The sequence below is a fragment of the Schistocerca americana genome, chromosome X (genome assembly GCF_021461395.2).
Source record: "Schistocerca americana isolate TAMUIC-IGC-003095 chromosome X, iqSchAmer2.1, whole genome shotgun sequence".
Taxonomy (NCBI): Eukaryota; Metazoa; Arthropoda; class Insecta; order Orthoptera; family Acrididae; genus Schistocerca; species Schistocerca americana.
This window is the reverse complement of record NC_060130.1, coordinates 185,985,859-186,013,107: the sequence shown is the minus strand read 5'-3', so window position 1 is coordinate 186,013,107 and position 27,249 is coordinate 185,985,859. Positions and strand designations below refer to the sequence as shown.

The following is a 27,249-nucleotide window of genomic DNA, read 5'->3' as shown; positions in this document are numbered from 1 at the left end:
GTTAAGGTGGTTATCCTAGCTGCCATCAATTGCACAGCATTCACTGAGTTGCAGATTGTGGCTCCAACTAGAAGGAATGGTACATGTAATGTAATTTCTGTGGTCCTACTTTGTTCTTTATGCCAAATAGCAGAGAAGGGGGAGATGACAGGTATTATCCATGGTATTTTAACCAAATGCACAATTTGCAGCAATGTCAGTAGAACTGATAATGCCATCTGATTTTGAACCGAGGGGGATGCCTCACTGACAGTGTTAAGTATTTATGTGGCAATCCAGGTTGTGACTTCTTGGAGTTGTTCCAAATGGCAGGAAGCTGTATATTAGTTCTAAATTACTTTGAGTGCATTATGAATGAGAGTCAATGCCCAGTTTAGCATATTTCATGTAAATCCATACAAGGGTTTATTACTTTAGGTAGCTCTCTTATTGTTTGGGTTGAACATTGCTGCACCACTCTAAAAAATAACTGTATTGGAGCAAAAGGATTGCTACCAGTTAAAATATTTGTGATAAATTCTAGAAGCATCTTCCAAAAAATACTGAAATGTAGAGAGCTTTTAAAAAGTAGTTAGGTTTGGATAATACTCACAAGGAAACAACACCAACTTGAACTCTGATTTTAAGGAGAAAAAAGCACACTTGAAAGGTATCAGCCCCAGTGATCAATCCCACATGAAAATTTAGCCCATAATTCAGACAGTGCATAGTAACGACCTCTTAAAATTTCAGCTTTGAACTTTCATGTGCTCCAGTAGCTCGTCACTCATTGTGCCCCACTGTATCCTCATAATGCCCACGTGCAAAGTGCTATATGGGATGATGAAACTTCCTGGCAGATTAAAACTGTGCGCTGGACCAAGACTCGAACACTGGAGCTTTGGCTTTTGTGGGCAAGTGCTCTACCATCTGAGCTACCCAAGCAAGACTCACGACCCATCCTCACAGCTTCAATTCTGCCAGTACCTTGTCTCCTACCTTCCAAACTTCACAAAAGCTCTTCTGTGAACCTTGCAGAACTAGCACTCCTGGAAGAAAGGATATTGCGGAAACATGGCTTAGCCACAGTCTGGGGGCTGTTTCCAGAATCTCATTCTGCTCGCGAAAGGTAAAGGTCCCGAGTTTGAGTCTCAGTCCAGTACACAGCTTTAATCAGCCAGGAAGTTTCATATCTGCACACACACCGCTGCAGAGTGAAATATCTCATTCTGTATACGGGATGACGACAACCACAGCCAGGTGAGGGAAGAGGAGGTGACAAGTGAACACATTTGCTTTGAAATCTTATGGACAAACATGTTATTCCATACAAAAAATAGTAAGTAATGTGAGTACATAATATTTCAGTCTCACACACATACACATTCTACATCTACATCTACATGGATACTCTGCAAATCACATTTAAGTGCCTGGCAGAGGGTTCATCGAACCACCTTCACAATTCTCTATTATTCCAATCTCGTATAGCGCGCAGAAAGAATGAACACCTATATCTTTCTGTACAAGCTCTGATTTCCCTTATTTTATCGTGGTGATCATTCTGCCCTATTTAGGTCAGTGTCAACAAAATAATTTCTCATTCAGAGGGGAAAGTTGGTGATTGGAATTTCGTGAGAAGATTCCGTCGCAACGAAAAACGCCTTTCTTGTAATGACTTCCAGCCCAAATCCTGTATCATTTCTGTGTCACTCTCCCCCATATTTCGCGATAATACAAACATGCTGCCTTTCTTTGAACTTTTTCAATGTACTCCATCAGTCTTACCTGGTAAGGATCCCACACCGCGCAGCCGTATTCTAAAAGAGGACGGACAAGTGTAGTGTAGGCAGTCTCCTTAGTAGGTCTGTTACATTTTCTAAGTGCCCTGCCAATAAAACGCAGCCTTTGGTTAGCCTTCCCCACATTTTCTATGTGTTCTTTCCAATTTAAGTTGTTTGTAATTGTAATACCTAGGTATTTAGTTGTATTTACAGCTTTTAGATTAGATTGATTTATCGTGTAACCAAAGCTTAACGAATTCCTTTTAGTACTCATGTGGATGACCTCACACTTTTCATTATTTAGGGTCAACTGCCACTTTTCGCACCATTCAGATATTTTTTTCTAAATCGTTTTGCAGTTTGTTTTGATTTTCTGATGACTTTATTAGTCGATAAATGACAGCATCATCTGCGAACAACCAAAGACGGCTGCTCAGATTGTCTCCCAAATCGTTCATATAGATAAGGAACAGCAAAGGGCCTATAACACTACCTTGGGGAATGCTTGAAATCACTTCTGTTTTACTCGATGACTTTCCATCAACTGTGACCTCTCTGACAGGAAATTGCAAATCCAGTCACATAACTGAGACAATATTCCATAAGCACGCAGTTTTACTACGGAATCAATCTGTAATCCCTTGTCAATAGCTCTCATCACTTCATGTGAATAAAGGGCTAGTTGTGTTTCACATGAACGATGTTTTCTAAACCCACGTTGACTGTGTGTCAATAGACCGTTTCCTTCTAGGTAATTCATAATGTTCGAACACAATATATGTTCTAAAATCCTGCTGCATATCGACATTAAGGATATGGGCTTGTAATTTAGTGGATTATTCCTACTACCATTCTTGAATATTGGTGTGACCTGTGCAACTTTCCAGTCTCTGGGTACGGATCTTTCTTCAAGCGAACGGTTGTATATGATTGTTAAGTATGGATCTAACGCATCAGCATACTCCAAAAGGAACCTAATTGGTATACAGTCTGGACCAGAAGACTTGCTTTTATTAAGTGACTTGAGTTGCTTCGCTACTCCGAGGATATTTACTTCTACGTTGCTCATTTGGGCAGCTGTTCTCGATTCGAATTCTGGAATATTTACTTTGTCTTCTTTTGTGAAGGCCTTCATTTCGGAAGGCTGTGTTTAGTAAATCTGCTTTGGCAGCACTGTCTTCGATAGTATCTTCATTGTTATTGCACAGAGAAGGCATTGATTGTTTCTTGCTGCTAACATACTTCACATACGACCAGAATCTCTTTGGATTTTCTGCCAGGTTTTGCACAAAGTTTCATTGTGGAGACTGTTATAGGCGTCTCGCATTGAACTCCGTGCTAAGTTTAGAGCTCCTGTACAGGATCACCAATCTTGGGGATTTTGCATCTGTTTAAATTTGGCATGTTTGTTTCGTTGTTTCTGCAACAGTGTTCTAACCCGTTTTGTGTACCAAGGAGGATCACCTCCGTCGTTTGTTAGTTTATTTGGTATAAACCTCTCAACTGCTGCCGATACTGTTTCTTTGAATTTAAGCCACATCTGGTCTACACTTATATTATTAATTTGGAATGAGTGGAGATTGTCTCTCAGGAAGGTGTCAAGTGAATTTTTATCTCCTTTTTTGAATAGGTATATTCATGTAATGTTATTTCAACAGTATTGATAGGCTGCAGCTATATATACACCTCAAAATCTAAATGAATAAACCTAAGTAACTGAAGAAATTTTATGAAATGAAGTTAATGATTTCTGATTTGCAAATTAATCATGTCAATCACACTGAACAGTAGGGCATCTCGTGCAAATGTACTTCTCTTTAACAGCACCAGCTTTAAAATACAAAGAAAACAATGCACAACAGTGATGTTAACAACTAAATAGCACAACACTACTTCTTTAATGGCACACCAAATTGTTTCATGCACTTACACTGCATTGGTGAACAGCAACATAAAAACTGGCACCAACTACAGGTTAGAAACTGCACATTTTGACAAAATGAACAAAGCGTGTTACCAATGTCACAACAGTAATGGACAAACCTCCTATTCACTCCACCATATAGTACTTAGTACTCAAGCTGCAGGCAGCTGCAGTGGGGTGGAGCATGTGACAAATGAGCAGAAAATTTAAAATCTGTACTTTCAAAAGGTCATAACTGCATACAACCAGAATTGTGGCCCAAATAGCTGTGGCTATTTATTAAATTTTTTTCCAATTTTTGCTAGTTATTTGGTACTATAATTTGTTTTAGAGATTGTGAGTTCACAGAAGTTTCGAGATGTGGAATTGTGTCTAGGAGAAATTCAAAATCGATTTCAAATATATCTCATGAAATGGTGGGTGGTTGAAAACTGTGTGTCCCAGTGGTCCCAAAGTAAAATCACAACTTTACAACAATTTATTGTTTACTTTTTGCCAATTACAGTGGGAAAAGCTTAAGCAAAGCAACAGATTATAGGGTCTGGAAAGAGACTTTTTATTGTAGTTGATAAACTGGGTGTTTAGTATGTGCCTATATGTTGTGACTCATTTTCATGGGTGTTTGTGCTATATACTGAAATACTGATGCAGGATACCCTTTCTTACCTTATCATAATGTTATTTAACATTCTGACAAATGGATCACTACCAACACTATCACATGGTTACATTCTGGTAGGAAATTTGGGATTTAATCTGTGTCTACTGATCAAGATCTCATGTCATTTGTTCTCCATCTATGTACAGCCAAATTTTAGTGAGAAAATTCTTAGATCCTGTGGTTAGCTAGAAAAATATTTACAAACATCTGGTCAGATTCTGAAAAAACACCAGCTTGGTATACAGATTAGCAACTGCCTCTAAATGTCATATTTTGTGTCTCATGAACAGTCAAATAACGACTCACAAATGGAGTCAGTTCTCTCATACATAAATATAAATCTACTGCATATCAAATGAAATAAAGATTCAGTTGAGGGTAAAATGACTGGTAGGTTCATTATCCAAATTCTGGGGAACTGTTTTTGTCTGTTAAATATTTTAAGAACAGATAATGAATTTCTCATGTAATATGTGGAATCCTAATCACTTGGAATAACGGGAAACATCATATGTATACAAAGAAGCGTGCTGTGAATTGTCACAGATTTCTTTCTCACAGGGTAAAACAATGTAGAAATATGGTAGACTTAGAACTGACAGACATTCTTAGAAAAATAAATCATATCAAAAAATTTTAAATACTCTAAGATACTGTTTTCATAATCAATTCTGTTAATATTCTCCAACCCCCTACAAATTGTTCCTATAGGAAACATGCATATGCAATAAGGCAAATAATAGCTCATTTTTCCCATAGTATATCCATAATTTTTAATTTTATTAACACAATCCATGGAGCAGACATAAGTATCAAGCAAAATTTACTTTTAAAATTTTAGATCAGCATTTTTGGTTCACTTCAGAAATGCAGAAACATATTTATGGTTGCATAGTTTTCACTTTTCTTTGCAAAGTAAAGTTAAGCTATGAACAGTAGATGTCTAGTGTTATATTCATAATTCCACAACTGTTTTCAATTTGATACTGGTTGTTTCGTTCACTCACCGTAACAAAAAACTTCAGACACTACAGCTGTTGTTATTATGACCAGCTGTGTAAGTAGTATAGCAATGGAAAATGTGAATGGAATATAAAGCTTTATAAGGAAAGATAACCATTCGCTGTGTCTGATACGTTTTATGGAATAGATAGGCATGTAAACCAAGCAGTGATTGCCCTGGCTCAGCTATACAACCTGCATTTTTTGTTAACACACATGCATACAAAATACTGCCTTGTTGCTTGAATCTACATGTGGTTTGCATGTGTACACAGTACACTAGTGTATTGAATGAAACACATACGAATACTCTGTAATAAGTGTAAATTTGCCTCGAGATATTATTATATATTACCCTAATGAAAGAATGTATTCAGAGAAAGCCAAATTTCTGACACTTTCAGTGCCTAAATCAGGAGCGACAAGCAGAGCAGAATAGGTTAAGCATGGCTTATGTTTGAGATCCAACTGAATTTAAAATGCAGTATATATGCAGACTGAAGCAATGAATGAAAATTTGTACCAAGGCTGGGATTCAAACCCAAGTCTCCTGCTCACGAGGCATATGTGCTAACCATTACACCACCCTGGCACAATGGCTTTGCACAACTGCATGGACTACCCTAGCACACCTTCCTCAATCCAAATTCCCGTTCGTGCCTCAGCCCAGTTTATATTCCCCCTAAACTCGAACAGCATTGCAGAGGGTCATCAACTGTGTTGGAATTGCGCCTCAGAATCGAATGAAATGGGGGGTCCTATGTGAAACCGAGGCATAGAGGCTTATAATCAAATGAGATTTGTTCAAAGTATTTTCATTGACGGGAATCCAGTGGGGAAGCCAGTGGACATTCTAGTGAGATCCTCTCTTGGAAATGCATAATTTGTGGCAGAAATAAGTCGATAGAGGAGCAGAAGCATAACATCTGTACCCTTCAGGTGCAGTTACAAGACACAAAGGAGGAACTAGATAGGTTGTGGCAGGTGAAGGGCGCCGGGGAATGGGAACTGGCAGTTGGTTTAGAAGGCAGCTAGGAGGAGGAGATATTCAGACAGTTGTACTTTGCCTATAACCGATAGATTTGACAAACTGTCAGAGTTTAGTGAAGAGGAGCCTCTTTTAGCTGTAGGTGTAAGAAACATGCAGCAGCCCTCAGCAGTTCCGGAGCCTAAGTCAGTTGGAAATTGTAACAGAAGGAAGAAGGCTCTGCTGCTAGGCAGTTCGTATGGCAGATGTGTGGGCCAGCAGTTTCAGGAAGTGTTGGAGTGTGAGTAACAGGTCACCAGCATTGTGAAACCTAGTGTAGGGTTGGCTCAGGTGACTGTTCACGTAGGGGAGTTATGTAGGAATTTTACAACAGAGGATCAGGTAGTGATTGTGGGTGCAGCAGGGAGTAGTCTTGATAGGGATGGGGAATATGATGCAGGTGGTGACCTGGTAAAGCTTAATGTGCACTTCACGCAGCTGTTTCAGCGTCATGATCAGCCTCATCTTAATGCTGCTGCTAGGCATGTTAACATGGGGTTGGAGAAGACACTGATGGCGAAGGGCATGTCTCACATTCCAGTGGTGGCAGTTGAGTCTATCAACAGGTCGAGTTTCACTAGGCGTGGCCTGCACCTCAGTAGGTATGGGAAGGGGAGGCTGGCAAAGCTTATAAGTGACAGTGTAGTGGGTGGTGGTGGATCGCCCATGGAAAACTTCCTGTAGCAGTTGATGTTAGAGCTGCACCGTTTTTTACATTGAAGTTAGCTGATAGGCATCCCTGCATAAAGGAAGTCCCTCTAACAAAGGAATCACCTTCAGAGGATGTCAGGTATCCAAGTAGAGAAGGAATTAGCATATTTCATCAAAGTATAAAAGGTATTAGAGATAAAGTTAGTGAACTGCTTATGGATATTGACTCTGACAGTATGGGTATATTGGAGCAACACTTAAATAATTTGGCAGTTCAGAAGCTTCCTTTCCCAGGATACAGATTAGCTGACTGTTTTTCAAGAAGTTCTTTGTGGAGTGGGGGAGTGGCCATGTACGTAAAGAATAGCATTCCATTCGAGTTCGTAGACGTATCACAGCACTGCACTGAACAGGTATTTCAATGTTGTGGAGGGTTAGTTGAATTGAATGAAACTAAACTCCCAATTGTTGTTGTTTACAGATCCCCTAACTCTGTCTTCAGAGCATTTCTGGTCAAATTAGAGAGGGTTCTTGGTGCACTTTATAGGAGGTACCAAAAATTAGTTATATGTGGTGACTTCAATATTAGTTTTGTATGTGATTGTACAAGAAAAAGATGTTGGAAGATCTCCTAAACTCATATGACCTGATGCAGATTGTTTTCTTTCCAACCAGGGTGCATGGGAACAGCAGCACAGCCATAGATAATAATTTTACTCATTCTTCATTACTAGATGGGCACTCTGGTAATAAAAGGGTGAATGGCCTTATACACCATGATGAACAAATTTTAACACTAAAAGGTTTTTGTACTCAAACAAATGTTATATATATGACTACAAACTGTGTAGAAAAGATAACCCAGTGGCAATAGAGAGTTTTTTAAACCTCATTAAGGAACAAGAGTGGCAGGATGTTTATAGTGCTGAGAACATAGATGACAAATATAATGCTTTCCGTAACACATTTCTCATGTTCTTTGAGAGTTACTTTCAACTGGAACGTTCTAAACATGGTACTTCCAGTAAAAAGCAGCCTGGGTGGCTGACTAGTGGGATAACACAAAGTGAGAATTATATCAAAATATTAAAAGCAGTCGCAATCAAGCTACAGTATCCCATTACAAACAGTATTGTAAGGTATTTTATTAGGAAGACAAAGAGTAGGTGATACGCAAATAGAATAGCTAAGTCACAGTATAAAATTAAAACCATATGGTCAGTTGTGAAGGAAATGTCTGGTCAGCAGCCCAAGATCAATGATATAAAGTCAGTTCATAGTAAAGATATTTCTGTTACTGATAAGTCAGATATATGTACAGCATTTAACAATCATATTCTGAGAATTGCTGGTGAATTAAATAAAAACTTAGTTTCTACAGGGAATCATATAACTCTCTAGGAAAATGCTTTTCCAAGATTGATGTCTGAAACAGTCCTCTGTGGTACTAACAAGGGGGAGATTGAGTCAATAATTAAATCACTGATGACTATCATGGATATGATGGAGTGCCTAGCAGAATATTAAAGTACTGTGCTGCACATGCTAGTCCTGTACTTAGCCATATTTGTAATTTTTCCTTTAAGAATGGTCATTTTCCTTAACAATTAAACTTCTCAGTAGTAAAGCTGCTTTACAGAAAGGGAGAAAGGAGTAATGTAGACAATTTTAGACCTATTTCTATGCCATCACTGTTTGCTAAAGTTATTGAAAAGGCTGTGTGTGTAAGGATAATGGATCATGTTATTTCACATGATTTGCTATAAAATGTAGAGTTCGGTTTTAGAAGTGGTTTAACAACTGAAAATGCTATAGTCTCTTTTTTCTTTGAGGTACAGGAGGGATTAAATAAAAGGTTTTGAATGCTGGGCATCTTTTTGATGTAACTAAGGTGTTTGATTGCGTTGATCACAAAATATTGCTACAGAAGTTGGGCCATACACAGAGTAGCTCACAATGGGTTCACCTCATACTTTAAAAAGGTCATATTTCACAGTGTTGAGGATGGCTGTGATGTAGGGTCTGAGTGGGGCATGATCAAATGGATGGTGCCCCAGGGATCAGTGCTGGGGCCACTCCTGTTCCAGATTTACATAAATGATATGCCCTCTAGTATTACAGGTAATTCTAAAATATTTCTGTTTGCTGATGACACTAGCTTGGTAGTAAAGGATGTTGTGTGCAATATTGGCTCTGTTTCATATAGTGCAGTTCATGACATAAGTTCATCGACTGTAGAAAATAAACTAATGCCGAATTCTCAGCAAGGCTCAGTTTTTACAGTTTCTAACACACAGTTCAACAAAACATGACATTTTAATTTCACAGAATGGGCATACCATTAGTGAAACTGAATGGTTCAAATTTCTAGGTATTCAGATAGGTAGTAAACTGTCATGGAAAGCACACATATAGGATCTTGTTGAAGGACTTAATGCTGCCATTTTCACTATTCGAACGGTGTCTGAAGTAAGTAACAGTTCGACATGAAAAGTAGTCTACTTTGCTTATTTCAATTCGCTTATGTCATATGGTATTATATTTTGGGGTAAGTCTTCCCATTCTCAAAGGATATTTTTGGCTGAGAAACGGGCAGTTCGGGCTATAAGTGGTGTAAATTCATGAACCTCTTGTCGACCCCTGTTGTCTAGTCTGAGTATTCTGACATTGGCCTCTCAATATACAGGGCGAGTCACTAACTATTGCCACCGAGAATAACTCCAAAAGTATGATAGTAGCTGAAAAGTTTGTGGGTCAAAAGTTGTGTGGGACAATGGGGGCCATAAAATGACGTTGGTTTTTGTTGCTAAGTGGGGTCGCTTCAGAGATATGAAGGTCAACTTTGGTTTTTTGAATGGGATGCTATAGTTTCGTACTTATTTTCTGACAGCAACTATCAAGACAAATTCAATGATGTGCAACAGTAAGGTCTTTGAAGGTCAACGAAGGTCACAAAGGTGGCATGAACGTCCATTTACAGAAGGTGTTCAAAGTGATGACCATTGGTATCAATGCAGTGCTGCAATCTTCTTATCATGGATTGAGTGGTATTCCTTATCACTTTGGCACTTATCGAAGCACATGCTCTGACAATTGTCTCTCGCATATCTGCAGGTGTAGTTGGAATGTCTTTATAAACAATATCTTTTATGAATCTCCACAAGAAAAAATCCAGAGGCATCAAGTCTGGCAAATGAGCCAAACATGACACATATTGTCCACGTCCAATCCAGTGATTTGGGAATTGTCTCTGCAACTCATTTCTAGCCATCACTGAAAAATGTGCTGGACACCCATCTTGTTGATACTACATTCTGTTCCTTGTTCCTAAAGGTATTTCTTCCAATAACAGACCTAATGTTTCTTGGAGGAATGTGGTGTACTTCCTACCATTAAAATTTCCTCCAATGAAATAGGGGCCTATAATTCTGTCCACCAGAATCCCACACCATACATTCACCGACGACGGGTTTTGGTGTGCAACCTGCCGCAGCCAACATGGATTTTCAGTTGCCCAGTAATGCATGTTATTCAAACTAACATTTCCATGGTTCATAAATGTAGCCTCATCAGTGAATAAAATCAAATTAATAAATGTGTCATCCCTCTGAAGTTCAGCCCACCAGCAGAATTCAATGCAACTCATACAATTCGTACCAGTTAATTCTTGGTGGAGACCAATATGGTAAGGATGATATTTATGGCAATGCAGAACATGAACAACACTACTGTGGCTCATGCCAGATTCCCTTGCGATTTGATGTGAACTAACACAAGGATCTGAAACCACAGATGCAAGAGTACCAACTTCCATTTCCTTGTTAGTAACTTTCCTTTGCCGGATATGTTTCCGATGCATTAAAGATACAGTTGTTCTCAATTTATCATACACATATTTAAATGTATGACATGTAGGGTCAGTACATTGAGGATATCTTTCAATGTATAAGTCTCTTGGTCTCACTGAATTTCGTTGGCATACTCCATAAATGAGAAGCATATCGACTCGTTCTTCGAAGGATTACATCATTCATATTTGTTTGATTTGGTGATACTAGTCTTACCATTCCTATTAGTGCTGTATTGTGAAACCATCAAATGGTGTTTACATGTCAATGGTACGTTAGAGGGATTAGCCATATTCGGCAAATATTTACTATTCGAATGATATACGAGAGAGAATTGTCAGAGAATGTGCTTTGATAAGTGCCGAAGTCATAAGGAATACCACTCAATCCGTAAGAAGATTGCAGCACTGCATTGATATCAATGGTCATCACTTTGAACACCTTCTGTAAATGGACGTTCATGCCACCTTTTTGACCTTCATTGACCTTCAAAGACCTTACTGTTACGCATCATTGGATTTGTCTCAATAGCCACTATCAGAAAATAAGTACCAGACTATAGCTTCCCATTGGGGACTTCATATCTCTGATGCGAATCCACCTAGCAACAAAAAAACAACATCATATTACGGTCCCCGTTGTCCCATGCAACATTCGTCCCACAAACTTTTCGTTGCTTCAGTCTGCATATATACATCATAGATGTTTGAGACTTGAAAGGTCTCCAGAACCATGCAGTTTCGTTTGATTAAAGAACCTATTCCTGGGTTTCAGGCAGGATCCTCCATTTTGTTCGATGCTGAGTTGCTATTCCAATACAGTTGGAAAGACTCTGCAATGCTGTTTGAGTTTAGGTGAAATGTCAAATGGGCTGAGGTGTGAATGGAAGCTTGGGCTGATGAGAGAGGTATGCTAGGGTAGAATATGCAGCTGTGCAAAGCCTCTTGCCAGGGTGGCATAGTGACTAGTGTGTTGCCTAGTGATCAGGAGACCCAGTTTTGAATCCTAGCCTTGGCACAAATTTTTGTTCATTGCTTCAGTATGCATATAAACATCATTGATATTTGAGACTTGAAAATGTCTCTGGAACCATATATTTTATTTGGATTTAAAATCAATTGAAAGACATAAAAATGTAGAAAATTATGTTGTTTAATACCTCACCACCACAACCTGTTGTTATTCATGATGGATATTCATCTAGTATTGTACAAAGAAAGATGTATTGCCTCAAAACCAATCAATATTTTCAGTGGAAATTTCATTTATTATTCTTTATATGGTGAACTTGGTTGTCATGCTTGAATTAACACCAAAGACAGTTACTTCTGCTTTATCGGTATAAGATGGGAAGTCATTTATATATACCAGCAAAGGGTTGTGCTCAGTATTAAACCCAGGGGCATCATAATAACGATTTGACCTCAAAGATGATATCATGCTAAAGCTGTTTGTACAATTACCTGTTTTGAAAGAGTTAATCATCTGTAATGATCTTGACATTACAGGGACAATAAACATTAACCTTTCTTCCTTTTAATTGAATAAGATGCAAGCTAATTATATCACAAAATTTTTCCTTCTCCAAACAAGTGTTGTTAATTGTACAAAGATCTTACACATATAATAGGAATTCCAGTTTGTACCAATTTTTATTTAAATATTTTATTTTATGGCTAGTGAACCGGTAGGTAGAAAGCTTATATGAGCAGGATTTCTTGGATTCAAGTTGTGAGTGACTAAGAATATTATTTCTGCATATATACTCAAGTATTCAATATTTTGCTTCTACCACTTACCTGCAATGATTCTTAGTGAATCCATGGAGATATTGGTTACTGGCACAGTCTTATTTCGTTATTATTTATGTTGTAAATTTTGTCGATTAGGTACATGATTTACAGATAGCCAAAAGCTGTGCAGTAGACCCAAAACATCTCAGCCATGTTTGTGCCTGTAGAAAGCATGGTGTAATCTTTTATTGAGGCTTACAAAAAGTGAGATGTTTATCACTTTTTTTAAATATGAATACTCAAATGCCTTAATGCACATCAGAAATATTCCATAGTCTCAGCAGCATTGAAGTCACTGAAAAATATCATTTCATGGTTTAGAAAATGGTTGTGAGATGCAGTACAAAATTGACTATTCCATAAGACAAACATTTAGACTTAACTGCACAATGTACTCCAATCTTGTCCACAAATAATTTACATGCAGAACTTCCAGTTGCCCTGTGAGTTGCTGAACTACATATTGGATACTCGGAATGGTTAATCTGTCCCAGACATGTGGCACTGATTAATTTGTTCATTTCATTAGGGAGAGTCAGCAATATCAAGACTGGGCAAACATTAAAGAGAGACATGGACCCTTCATGGATATATACTTCTCCAGTTTTCAGAATAATTTTTGTTGCACATTTGTCTTAGGGAATGCGATTGCCAGAATAATCACAGGAACACCACACAAATAAAGCATTTTTGTGATCTCACAGGATCATGTTGAATGGGCCTATGGAACTCCGTATCTTCATTAGTGTTTGAAGGATATTGTTAATGGGCAGTGGTAGTGAGATAAAATACTGCAATCACATGTGTGACTTTTCAGGGGGGGGGGGGGGGGGGGGGGGGGAGAGGGTGCAATAGAGTCAGAGTTCATCTTCATAGATGATAATGTACATCTGCATTCAAATTGGGTGGATGAATCTCTTTTAGGTGAAGATATCCAGTACATGAACTAGCCAAAAATGTGCCTAGAACTGAATGCTATAAAGCATTGGGGAGACAAACTTCAGCATGGGCTCTTTCAGACCTCTACCCAACCCTTTCCCAAGACAGGGAACTAGTTGGATGGGTTGTTTGGGGGAAAAGACCAGACAGGAAGGTCATCGGTCTCATCGGATTAGAGAAGGATGGGGAAGGAAGTCAGCCGTGCCCTTTCAAAGGAACCATCCCGGCATTTGCCTGGAGTGATTTAGGGAAATCACGAAAAACCTATATCAGGATGGCCGGATGCGGGATTGAAGCATTGTCCTCCCGAATGCGAGTCCAGTGTGCTAACCACTGCGCCACCTTGCTCGGTCAGGGAACTAGTATTAGAGTTCCTGGATCCCTTCTTAAAGAACATTCCCCATTGCTACAAAGCATGTGTGACAGCTAAGGCAGTCATATCCATTAGTGACTGTTTCATTTTTATGTAAGAGGTCTTCCAGATTTTTAAAAATTGTATATCTTTTGTTTCAGAACTTTTCTTCTTTTAATTGACCAATACATGATTTTCTTGAGTTAACTTGTGTTGGTGCAAGTTTTAGCAGATTATTATTTGTGAATTATCTCATGTTCCATGTTTCTTTTTGTACATCTAATCAACCAAAATAAAACACTTGGCACAGCTACTAAAGCTGTGTAATGAGTGACATGTAATATATTAGACTACAGTACAGTTGGTGAAATAACTTGCATTTCTTGCACCACTTCATAGCATTGTTAGAGTCCTGTGTGTGGAATTTTATGTTGATTTGCCCATTGTTACTACTTGAATAGAAGGATAGTGCTAGACATTCATCTGGAAATGAATGTGAGGTGAAAAATCTGTCCCACAGTAGGTGTTAGATACTGGTGCACAACATCTAACTTCCACTGTGGTTTTATTGGTGCTCGTTTTAATATTGCTAACACGACTTGAAGATTTCTGGTATAAAGAGGGTTATCCATGATATGTCATACATTTTTCCAATATATTTGAAATGGCTGTCAATAAAGACCTAACAGAGTTCATATCCCTTCACGGCCACAGATCTCTGTACACCTGGTGGACAAACTCACTGAAGAGCCTTTCATGTGGATCCATTAATCCTTATTCCATGGTGGTCGAGGAATGTCAGTAACTCCCTCATATGGCCCTCAATTGTAGAGATATTAGAAGTGATTGAGACCAATTCGTTGCCAAAGACCAAGACTGAGACATTTGCATTACCAAATTTAACTCCATTTCTGAAAGCTCATTAATTTGTCACTGGTTTGGCACTGCTGTGTGCTTGACAAATCTTTGCCCGTCTTGATATCACCCTGTTTTTTGTTAACTAGCTCTGCGGCTTTGTATTTTGAAATGTCAGAAGTTGGCAGTATTTTGTAATTCTTTGTTCTTTCTGGATGTGGAATTAGCGAGTGCTAGTTGAAGAAACTAACAAATACACAGAGCAATGAGGTTCTAGTCCAGAACAGTAGTGACCAACAAAAAGTAAATAAATATAGTTTTCTATTACTTGTAATTTTACAAATCATAATGAAGTTACTTTAATTGCAAAAATATTGTTCATGCAACCAAATAATTTCTTCCATAGATTCAAACAACTGATAAGATTCTTACACTTTTACAATAATGAAACATATGATCCAGACAGACAGTTATCCCCATCTTAAACTGAACAAGCCATGGACTACACCCAATAAGCCATAGGAAAATGTGTGCAATTAAACACTCCTGAAAGAGATCTAATAATACATGAGTCTTTCCCTGAATATGAGTACCTTAGCATCAGATGTGTTAGGTATAGGTGTACTACCTATTAGTGACAGATGAAAATTTGTGGGGGAGAAGGACTCCAACCTGGAGTTCTCACTTATCGTAAGCGATCACCTTAACCACTTCAGCTATCCGTGCACACTTCCTGGACTAACTCAAACTTCCATATGTCACACTGTCTACATCCCCGTACCGTAGTCTACTACATTCTTCTCTTCATGCTTGCTGCTTTACTTTGTATTCCCACAACAGTGAAAATGAGACTACGAGGAATCGAGACCTCGATATTATCATATTGCGCCTGCATCAGCATGTAATATTTACTTGTATGTCTAGATGGACAGACATTAATAATGATTGACAACCGTCTGAAGTTAATTCAAAATAAATTTGCTGAATACAAATATCTTGGCATCAACTGCGTTAGGTACAAATGTACTACGTACTGGTACAGAAGGCATGCATGGATGGCCAAAGTGGTTAAGGTGATCTGTCATAATAAGTCAGAAGTCCAGGTTTGAGTCCCAGTCTGGCACAAATTTTCATATGTCACTAATAGATAACACCAACACAGATGTTGCCAAGATATTGATTTCAAATTAATTTCAGAAAGCTGGTAATTGTCATTAATGTCTGTTCATTCAGATGTCCAAGTAATGATAAGTAATAGTTCACTGCAATAATGCTGTGCATCAAGTACATTGTGTAGCTCAACACCTGTCATGTAATCATTTTCCAACTTGTTCCATTCATTGATGATTCATCTTCGATGAGGTGGATCGTCAGTGAATGGAACATGTCAAGCAAACATAATCATATATGCAGATGTGTATTTTACGTTATTTTGTGATTTTTAAGGCTTAACAATCATCTGTGAACACTATGTGTACAGACACAGCTATATGTACTAGGTGCTTTTTAATCGCAAATGTTTTAATTTTTAACAAATCTTTACATAAAGTGCTACATTTTATCCACTATTATGACAACATGGTATGAGGTTCTCCCTCCCAGTGAACAAATTTTGTAACACACATTTTTGAAGACCGTAAGAAGACAGTTATATCTGTTGAAACTGGTTGTCAGAAATAAGAATTTATGCAGTCTTGGCTGCAAAAAGATTGGAAATAGCTGCAGAATTCATATATTCTTTACTATAAATGTTGTTGTAAAGAGAAGCCTTGCAGCACAGACTGAAACTAAAAGAAGCAACCATTGTAAAGTCCTACAATAGTTTATGTTTCCCAGAAGCTAAACTCCAGCAAAAGCACCAACATCTTTTGTAATTGAAAAATAATTTTTTCAGCACTCATGGTGCCTATGGAAAGAAATGACATCAACTAGACAGTGTGCAAAGAGCAGATGTGTGTGTGATACAAACTGATAGGACAAAATGTTGAGAGAGCTGATATTATTGCATTGATTTCAATGTACCCTCTGCATTTTTATTTTTATCCCATTTAAATAAATGTATTCTACATGTTTAGTGTCATCTGTTCCCCCTCCCCCCCCCCCCCCCCCCTCCCCCGAGCCTTGTATTTTGATCAGTTATCAAGATACTTAATGGGGCCTTCTTAGGATAAATTTTCCAAGCCTTGTATTTTGATCAGGTATCAAGATACTTAATGGGGCCTTCTTAGGATAAATTTTTTCATTAATTTTGGTAGCTATTATGTAGAACTCTGCAACAAAAATGTTCCGCAGTATGTATTAGCCAACTTATGTCGCTACATGCTACACAAAAGCACAGTTAAAAAGTATGATCATTTTACAATGTATGATTGGAGAAATAGACCATGAAGGAGTTGTTATGTACAGTTTCTGTAAATCAGAATAAGTTTTCATCACTATGATGATACTGAGCTTAATTAGACCCGTCATGTATATTCAGTGTGAAACATTTATCAATACCAAATCAAATTGATCAGTACTTCTCAAATTACAAATTCCTCATCTTGAAGTCTATGAACCTCTGCTCTTTGAAGTTTTATAATCAGTACAATTGATGTATATGTTTGTGATGTTATGTTATAACTTCTATAAGTTTTTGTTTTCTTCTTTCATGCATTCTTATATCTTTGGTATATCCAGATATAAATTGTATTTCAATTTTGTCTTTTCATGAGCTTTTTCCCCATTCAGTATTCTTTAAATACAATCTACCATCTAGAGTGTTATGAGACACATACTGTGCACTGCAATATCTTTCTGAATAGTCCTGTGACTATGCCACTGAAGATTATCTCAAAGTGGATTGTAATGTATGTTGCAACCTGTTGAACAATAAACAATCATTAAGTGTTTCAGTTGTTCAGTCAACTGTTAAATAGTAGTTTGTTTTTTATTGGTAACGTCAACTTGATCTAGATGTTTTGTGAAAGCAAAATTTGCAGATTTCTTTCGCAGCAAAAGAACAGTAAAAGTAAAGCAGTGATCAAAGGTTGGTTTGAACACCATACTGCTTTAATAAGCCTGGTCCTATTGGATCCATGACTTCCTTAGACCTTTGACCTAATTTACCCAACAAGTTATAGGAGAACCTACAGTTTGATTTGCAGTCCAAACCTGCTTCCTGGTTTGACGAAGTTATTTATTAAATGATACCAATTTGCTTATTATGTTTGATGACAGTGTGAAGGGGAAAAATTGTGGCCAAATGATATGTGTTTGTGTACTTTCAGTTTGGTACTTGGCCCTTTTATGTTAATATACATTAGCTATCAGTATATGCATGTGATGAACCATTCTGTGTAGCTTTCAGCATAAAATATTTATCATTTATATATAATCTTATTAAAATGATCACTCAAAATAAATAAATACAGTGCAAAACCTGTCACAAAAATTAGTTACTTTTCTTCACATAATTATTATTATCATTATAATAGAACATTTTAATATTTGGTGTTTAATATTTTCTACTTTATCAAAAGATTTGCCTTCTGGAGAACAGCAGCAGGATCCTCTTCCTTCACATGAAGTCACTGTGCGAGGTTATTACAAATTTTCAAACATCTCTATGTTTTATGTATGTGGAATGGGTGTGTTTTCTAATTTTAAGTGTGCATTTGATAGCAGGCTTTTACACATCATTATGTTTGCAATTATTAAAGACTTGTCTTGTCACTATATCTCAATGTATTTTGTCTGTAGTGCATTACTTCTCTGTTGTGTCCATTTCCTTTCTGATAATACTGGTTAAAACATTTCTCAAAAATGTTTTCAGTGACATCTTTAGATTATCCCTGAATTTGTCTCCATAATATTCATACAGTTGGTCGAAATGTGGCTAACGCATCACAAAGTTCACATAGAATTTTCTGTTAGTCGTTGCCTACTACCTTTGTAGTAATTCAGCTATTTACACACTTCTTTCTTTAAGTGTAAAAAATGTATAGCATCAACTCAAAGTAAATTGATTATATTTTGAGTACGGTAGCTTATGGTATGCCAAGTTGTTACTTTTGCTTTCAGTTCCTTTAATTTACATTTATATTGATCGATTATCTAAAAACAGGTTAAGTGGCATTAATATTTTTTTTTTATTTTGCTTCCAGTAGTTTTTTTTATTGATTATGGTTTGCAAATATTAGTGCATTTGGAACATAATTGCATTGGCTTTGTCAGATACCGTACTGTCAATCTATGTAATTCCTTCAGTGGAACTGGGAAACTATGAATGCTGTTTCAAAAATTGCATGACTTTTGAATTTGTCATTATTGTGTCTGTGTTGCTTTGCACCAGTACCAATGTAAGTATAACACCACCAGTATTCACAAAAAAAGCATATTACATTTTTTAAATGTGTGCTGATTGATATTTTATCAATCTTACTAAAATAGATTTAACATATATTTAAGCTTGCCATGTTAACAGTATTATTCAAAATAGCATTCTATAACAACAGAATCCATAAATATGCATTTATTTCCTAACAGTTGCAGTTCATAAGAATCACACTGCAGAGAAATCTTTCAACTGTTCATTTCTCATGTTGAGTAACACTGAAATTATCATGTGGTTTTATAATATATGCTTTCATATGAATACTGAACACTACTACTAGATGTTCTTGCATAGGGTATGGGGGAACAGCACCACTGAGAAAATGGAGCTACTGGAGGTCCATGGCTTACAGTGCCATATGTATGTACTGAATCAGTGGAAATGTCAGTGACCACAAACATTTTAGCCAGACCTGGAGGCATTCTCAGATAGCCTGATGGTGAGGATGACTGCTTGCAAAAAGCAGGAAATTCAGGCTCGAGTCCTGGTCAGGCCCAAATTTTCAGTTGTCACAACCCATGCATTACATTGTATGTTCAGCATATCTGGATAGTTTACGCTGATATCGTGTCGTGCTTTTCATCTTCATTGATTTCATCCACACCAGTCCACTCATTTCCAGGCACTGTATTGAATTCAATTCATATCGATCCTTTGTGCAGGATAGGTGCTATTCCCACATACCACATGGGAGGAGTGTTCATAACTCATAGGTGAAAACAACAGTGACTACAAATGTTTGAATCAGGCCTGGAATTATGTTCAGATAGTTTAATTGTCAAGGCAAGTGCTTGTTTGAATCCCAGTCTGGCACAAATTTGCAAGTGTCACAACGTATTCATTGCACTGCAAGTTCATCTTATCTGAATGATTTTAACTGATATCATTTCATGTCGTTGCATCTTCATTGATTTCATCCACAGTGGCCCATCCATTTGATCTCAGTGCATATAATTTGGTTCATTTACAACACCATTTTATTTCTGTTATCGGAGTTCACTTACTTTTTATTATTTGTGGAAAATCATGTTTTGCACACAGCTGTACTGTCACTTTCTTAAAGTAGAGATTATGATTTTCTTTGATTTTTTTTTTTTATTACTTACTCTGCATCTGTGAGGACTATTTCACTTGAGACCTGTGAAACATAGGTCAGAAAATTTGTTTTTCTTTGTAAATATTTATTGTGTATTCTTATTTTCTGACATGTTCTGTATCCTGAAGGATCTCCTCACCATGGATCTATTGAAACAAAAAGTACATCTAATCTAATCTAGTTTTGTTCAGAAACCAACCACCCTCAAGTATAATGTGACATTATTAATCAATTGCATGACAAATCCTAATTATTAACATGTGGGGGCATGAAATGGTTTACACTGATGGCTTGATGGCTGATGGTCACGTTGGCTTTGCCTATGTTCATGGAGGTCATATATAATATCACTCCTTACCAGATGGCTGCAGTGTTTTCACTGCAGAGCTGGCAGCCGTATCTCATGTTCTTGAGCACATCCGCTCATGCCCAGGCAATTCATTTCTCCTGTGTACTGACTACTTGAGCAGCCTACAAGCTATCGACCACTGCTACCCTTGTCATCCTTTGGTAGTGACCATCCAGGAGTCCATCTATGCCCTGGAACGGTCCAGTTGTTCAGTGGTGTTTGTCTGGACCCCAGGTCATGTCGGAATGAACTTGCCGACAGGCTGGCCAAACAGGCTACGCGGAATCCACTTATGGAGATCGGTTTCTCTGAAACTGACCTGTGTTCAGTATTATGTCACAAGGTTTTGCGGCTTTGGGAGACAGAATGGCATAACCTCTGTACGCACAACAAGCTGCGTGTCATTAAGGAAATTATGAATTTGTGGAAGACCTCCATGCACGCCTCTGTAGTTCTCTGTCGGCTCTGCATTGGCCGTATGTGGCTGACGCATGGTTACCTCCTCTGTCGTGAGGACTCACTTTGGTGTTGCTCAGGAATGACGGTCATCCATCTCTTGCTGGACTGCCCACTTTTAGCTACTCTGTGGTGGACTTTTAACTTTCCCAGCACCCTACCTTGGGCGACAATGCCTCAACAGCAGTTTTAGTGTTACATTTTATTCGTGAGGTTGAGTTTTATCATTTGCTCTAAGTTTTAGCACATGTCCTTTGTCCCTGTGTGTCCTCTACTCTAGTGCTTTCAGGGTGGAGGTTTTAATGTGTTGCAGAGTGGCTGGCTTTTCCTTTTTATCCTCATGGTCAGCCAGCCATGGTAACCTGCTTACTTGTTTTAACCTCTTCTACCTGTATCTTGCATCTTTCTTGTCCCCTTTTGTCCATTTAAGTGTTTGTTGCCCTTCAGCTATTGTTGTGGTTTTTCCTTTCACTCTGTTTTGTGTTGTAAGTCTCATTGTCTTATTGTCACCCTTGTGGTATTGTTTACTTCACAACAAGGGACCGATGACCTCGTAGTTTGGTCCCTTCCCCACTCTTTTAAACCAACCAACCAACTATTAACATGTGTCATGCCATAAACCAACATTACTCTTCTTAGTAGTTATGATTTGTCATGTATCTCAATAATGATGTCACATTACACTTGATGATGAGCCATTTCTGATAAAAACTGGTTGTTTAATAAAGTGGCAATACAGCTATGTGCAAACCATTATTTTCAAAAATTCCTAGAAACTCTAAATTATCACCTCCTCAAAATAAAATAATGTTTTTATCATTTGTTTCATCACAATGGAAATTGCTTGTTGGATAAGATTCATTCAAAACAATTTTTTTACGTAAAATGAAGTAAGGGCTTGCCTTAGATTATAAACATCTTGCCAAAACATTAAAACTGTGGTCACTAAAAGTTCAAGAGCAATAGATGGATATCACATTGAGTACATTTTGCAGGTAATAACTTGCAGCTCTTCAGGAACATTGTGAAATTCAACACCTTTTGAACATAAACCATGCTTGCACTTGATGTCACAGTGACAGTCAGAAATGTTCCCCTTGATTATACTGTTGTGTGTGTCAACAACATTAAACAGTATCAAGCCCCAGATCTATGATATTTTGGAAACTGGGGCAAAAACTTGATAGTGGGCCTCTCCCCCTCCCCCTCAAGTGTTTGAGATAGGACATCAAGGAGGAAAAAAAAAGAAAAAAAAGATATGTTTGTTTCAAAAATATGTTCATGTAGTGCACATCTTTCAGAAGAGTTTGATATATAAAACATATATGTTCAAGGAAATGTTAAACACGTCATTCAGTCAAGCAAACTGCCATGCCTCTTCATACAACATTCTTCTGCGATATGCCACTGTATTTCCCTCTGTGGAATTGAGACAGCGGAAATTAAAATGTCCTGTGGTGCCTCTCCTGCTCCCAGTCAGCTGGTTTGACATCCTACATCCCTAAAAAAGCTCAGTTAATACTGAGTGGGATTATTTGTGACTGAGAGAATAAGAACTCTTCAGAAAATTTGCACTCTTTATTGCCTATTAGCTGATAACTTTCTCTTTTGTTTGATGTAAAATTAAATACAAGAAACATAAAACCAGTAAAGACAAGAGACAAGCAAGACACAATGAGTTCAAAAAGTAGTGGCCCGAAATTTTTATATAAATTTGGAATCATATTCTTCCATATAATTTGTGTGATGTACTCGTTTCTTCTCCTTCCTCATTCTAACAATCTTGTCACCAGTAATTGTGTAACTATTCCTGCCATTGTCAAAAATTATTCCCCTGTTAACGTCACTAACCCTGCCAGAATCACCGGTTCAGTTATCCTGTGTCTGTTCTCCGGTTAGGCTTTATTATATGTTCGTACAAGGCATTTTCCTCGCTATTCCAAGAACAGAACTTAAGTGGCTGCCAACCAGTGACTGTGCAACTGACCATTAGTAGTGTAGCGATCTGGCAAAAATGTTCTTTCAAAATTTCATTTTCTCAGATACACCAAGAAGATAATATGTGATCGTTCTTTCTTGTTATTCCTATTAGTAATTTATTTCCACTTTGGTGGTTTGAATCTCTGGATTTTGCTAATAATTATAACAATGGTGTTCATTCGCACACCTAGTCAACCTGTTCAGGTTTATTTGGCTCAGCTCATACAGTCCTGTCTCCTTTTGTCTGCGGGAAAGTTTTTTATTTCTAGATGCGACGGGCTTTCCTCTGGCAGAGACATCACATACACTATGGCAGAGACATCACATGCACTGTGCACGCATTCAAAAATCAACTTAGAATGTGTTCAAAAATGTTCAAAAACCAGCTGAGATGCATTTCAAAATCATATGAATAATTGATAGACCCATGTGTGCTGAATGCTAGGCATTTTGTGAAACGAGGTTTTTTTTTCTTCAAGAATATGAACTTAGTGCCCCCTGAAATTGCTGTATGGGGCAAATACACCAGTTTGTGCTGCATCAGGCCTGACACAAATTTAGGAGGTGCCCACGACTTTTTTCACCTCATTGTACATCTCTCTGGCTAAAGGGAATTATGCTGGAGACAAGTTATCAGTCTGACGGAACACCACTCATTTTTTGTTACCTCCAGCCATCCAGACTCCCAAAGATGCTTGGACCATCTTCACAAAAGTAATACCATAGCATACAGGGGAATGACACTGTGAGTTTTAGAGTTTACATCATGTCTCTCCTTGCATATAATTTGTGGGTTCATTTCCCCTAATTCCCACATGACCTCGCATCCAGCAGAATGATATGACATTCCTATCTGAAAAAGGCGAACAGCATCCGACTTTCCTGCTGGGAACAGCTGCCGAATCAGAGAAGGTGAGGAATTTTTGTGCCTTACGACATTTCATCTGATCGAGATTGTGTAAAGTTCAGCATAAAATACTGTATATTTCAAAATGGTAAAGAGCAGCAGTTAATCATCATTTCAGTTCTCGCTTTATTAGAGCAGATTCAGATTTTGGATGGTGACTAGCTATTATCAGTGCAGTATTTTGGAGTTGTTATACGTGCCCAAGTACGTCTACACCTGTTGTTCAGGCTCTTGTCACAGTTCAATTAAAGACCACTATATTTATTTGAGAGGCATACCATGAAGATACAGTTGAGGAAAACTGTGGAATAACCAATTGCATCATCAGTGTACACTACCACAAGGTTGCAGTATTTACTTGAAATATTACAACATTTTGTCCTGTAAAGGTAATACAAATTACAGGATTTTATGTGCTTGGCCAATTAAAAATTAACCAAGACTTAGTAATAACCAAGGTGATTTTTTTACAATTTTGTATGAAGATGAGGATATCCTTGTCTGCCAGCCTCAGTTCAGTCAGCTGTATCATCACAAACTCCAAATGGGTATACAGATTTTAGGCACCTGCTATACATGTATTCAGTCATAATCAATTGTAGTGAAGCAGTAGCTCACCGTATGCTAGCGGTGACTCTCCAGCCTCTGTACAAAGACTGAGTAAGAGTCTGGCCCTGAAAGCCCCAGTAGCTAATCTGATGCTGTCATGTTAGACTGAAGTGACCACGTTAGGGTATGAAACCCTCACTGATCAGTGTACATGGTGTTCAAAAAGTGTCCAATAAGCTTTCAGTAGATAGTACTGGTCAAAACTAGGAAAAGATACCATAAACATATGTCCAAAACAAACATTGGTTGAGCAATGGCAATTCCATCCTATGATGGGTATGTTTGTGGACACTGCAGGGGTTGCTCACTGTGGTTACCACTCATTCTGACACACCTCTGAGTCCTCTTTCTGGAACAGTAAAAACAACTTTGATTTTGTAATACAGATATGACAGACGTCCCTGTAAATGTGAACATTATCGACGGATGTGCGAGACACTAATGCCCTAAAATGTCTCCGTTGCCAGAAATATAAGTGCTTAAGATCAGGTGAACTGGTAGACCGTGCTATTAGATGATGCTGTCATATGAGGTGTAGAAAATGGGTTGACATGTCACTGTGCATAAACCACATCCAAAGTAACATTCTACAATAGTGCCTGTAATCTGTTGCACAGGAATTAGTGATTTGCTTAATAAAGTGTGAGGCCCTAAAAGTCAGTCAGCCACCATTAATGCCTACACATTGACCTTAAAGTGAACCTTTTGCTAGTTTCTGTGATCACTCCAGGAATTGAAAAGCTACTCACATGTGTTTATTTCAGTCATATATTTTTTCACTCTGCACAAATCCTACATTATCCATAAATAAAGTGCAAGCTGTGAACTCTGGATTTTCAGCAGCCCATTTTAGAATTCATTGACTTTGGGGTATTGTGGCTTAAGAACTAGCATACACACAGATAACGTAACTGCCCGTAAGAACTGAATGTGCAGGGGCATGGTTTATGTCTTCAGTAACTACAATTCTTTGCACAGTTGTTTCAAGATTATCTTCTACTCGTTACAACACACACTACTGCATATATGATGTGCAATCTGTGCTAGGTGTAACATGATTGCTGCAGATGATCCCATGTTTGAAAGCCATTGGAACACACTGTTGAACATCTTTTTTTCCAGATGAAATGCAGCATCAAGGATGTCATTTGGCATACACAACACGTGCCTGTTGATTAATGTCATTGGCTAAACCATTACAGAATATCATTTCTGCCATTTCGTATGTGGAACAATAGGACTCTATTTCACTGTTTACATTGTCCATACTCTTCAGGACTCCTGACTAGCACAACCTTCAAATGACATTTACAGAACAGCTGATGTGGGAGGCACTTATAAGTGTTTTGTCTCGCAACAGCATCACAGTCAAGGACTAAGTACAGAGACTAACATAATAGCCTTCATCTCAAAATGATTTGTTTCTCTACATATGTTTATAGGACTTCTTTTCTACTTTTGAACAGTATTATCTCCTGTAAGAATATAGGAGACCTTTTTTTATCGCCCTGTGTAGCACAGCTATAATCTAATTGGGATCAAGTAAAACTACTGTAAAATTGTTAGAGATACCATCTACTTGTCCCAAATTTCTTTCCATGCAGACATTTTAGAATATTCAAGGCTCTGTAACATCTTACCTTTATATCTGGCAACCGTGTCCTTTCCCATCAAAAATTTCTCGAACAGTTTAAAATATGATATCTCACAACTGTATCAGATGTAGATTTAAAAAAAAAAAAAAGGGAAGAGTCTAGTTAAACAAAACATGTACAATCTAAATCTGGACGGCCAGATGGAGAAAACTCCAGTCTCCTAAATATGATGCCAGTGTCTTAACAATGGTACTGTCTCATTTGGTTGGTCCCTATTGTACAACTTTGTTTTGATTACGCACAATTTGCACAAGACGACATGTAGTATAAAACATAGTTTTGCGCTTTATAGCTGTGCACACTAGTGACTGCTGGACCTTGAATGTGCTGAAATGCCCCATGCACTAACTGCAGCCTGTTTGGAAGCATGTAAATGTGCAACTATGTCCATGCACATCTTCATGTCCTCCTCTTAGTCAGCCCGAAAAATAGAGTCAGCATCCCCCCCCCAAAGAGGAGTGAGAAGCCGAGCTTAGGTAAATGACAAGCCATTACTATTATTCAGTATAGATCTTGGCACATGATTTTCTGTTGAAGCCATTACAGTATTGTAATGTGACAAGCTGTTGGAGTTATCCCTTTTCATTATTAACAACCTCTACACTAAGTCCTCTGAGTAATCTTTAATTGTATAGTATGCATTATGAAGTATGTTTTAGGTGCTTTTTTTAAATAGGTGTATATTAATAATCCTTTTCATCTCCTTTTGCAGTTTATTATACAATTTTATTCCCTGATAGAAAATGCTGTTTTGAATTTCTTGTTTGTTTTTCCCTGGCAAATACAATCCAAACTGCCTCTTGTTCCATGATTACATACAGAATTACATACTTACGTTTCCCCTGACGTGTTCAACAGAACAGTATATGTACTCAGTTGGCATAGTAAGAATACCTAGTTTTTGTGGAATACATTGCCTATCAAAAATGGTGAAGCACACAGAAAACATGGTCTTATGTCAATGTAACTTCCTACATCTACTTCTACACAACAACAACAATGTGACA

General features: G+C 37.8%; 1 protein-coding gene across 5 annotated transcripts in view; it reads left to right on the top strand.

Annotated features, from left to right (window-relative positions):
- LOC124555163 (ankyrin-3-like) overlaps positions 1–27,249 on the top strand; it is a 904,646-nt gene that overhangs the window by 855,876 nt on the left and 21,521 nt on the right. For 4 of the 5 annotated variants that reach the window (XM_047128986.1, XM_047128985.1, XM_047128988.1 and 1 more), the window contains one exon: positions 18,337–18,396. The exons of the other annotated variant lie outside the window; for it this stretch is intronic. In XM_047128986.1, the coding sequence (XP_046984942.1) occupies positions 18,337–18,396 (60 nt within the window). The remainder of the gene's footprint in view (positions 1–18,336; positions 18,397–27,249) is intronic. 5 annotated transcript variants of the gene reach the window in all.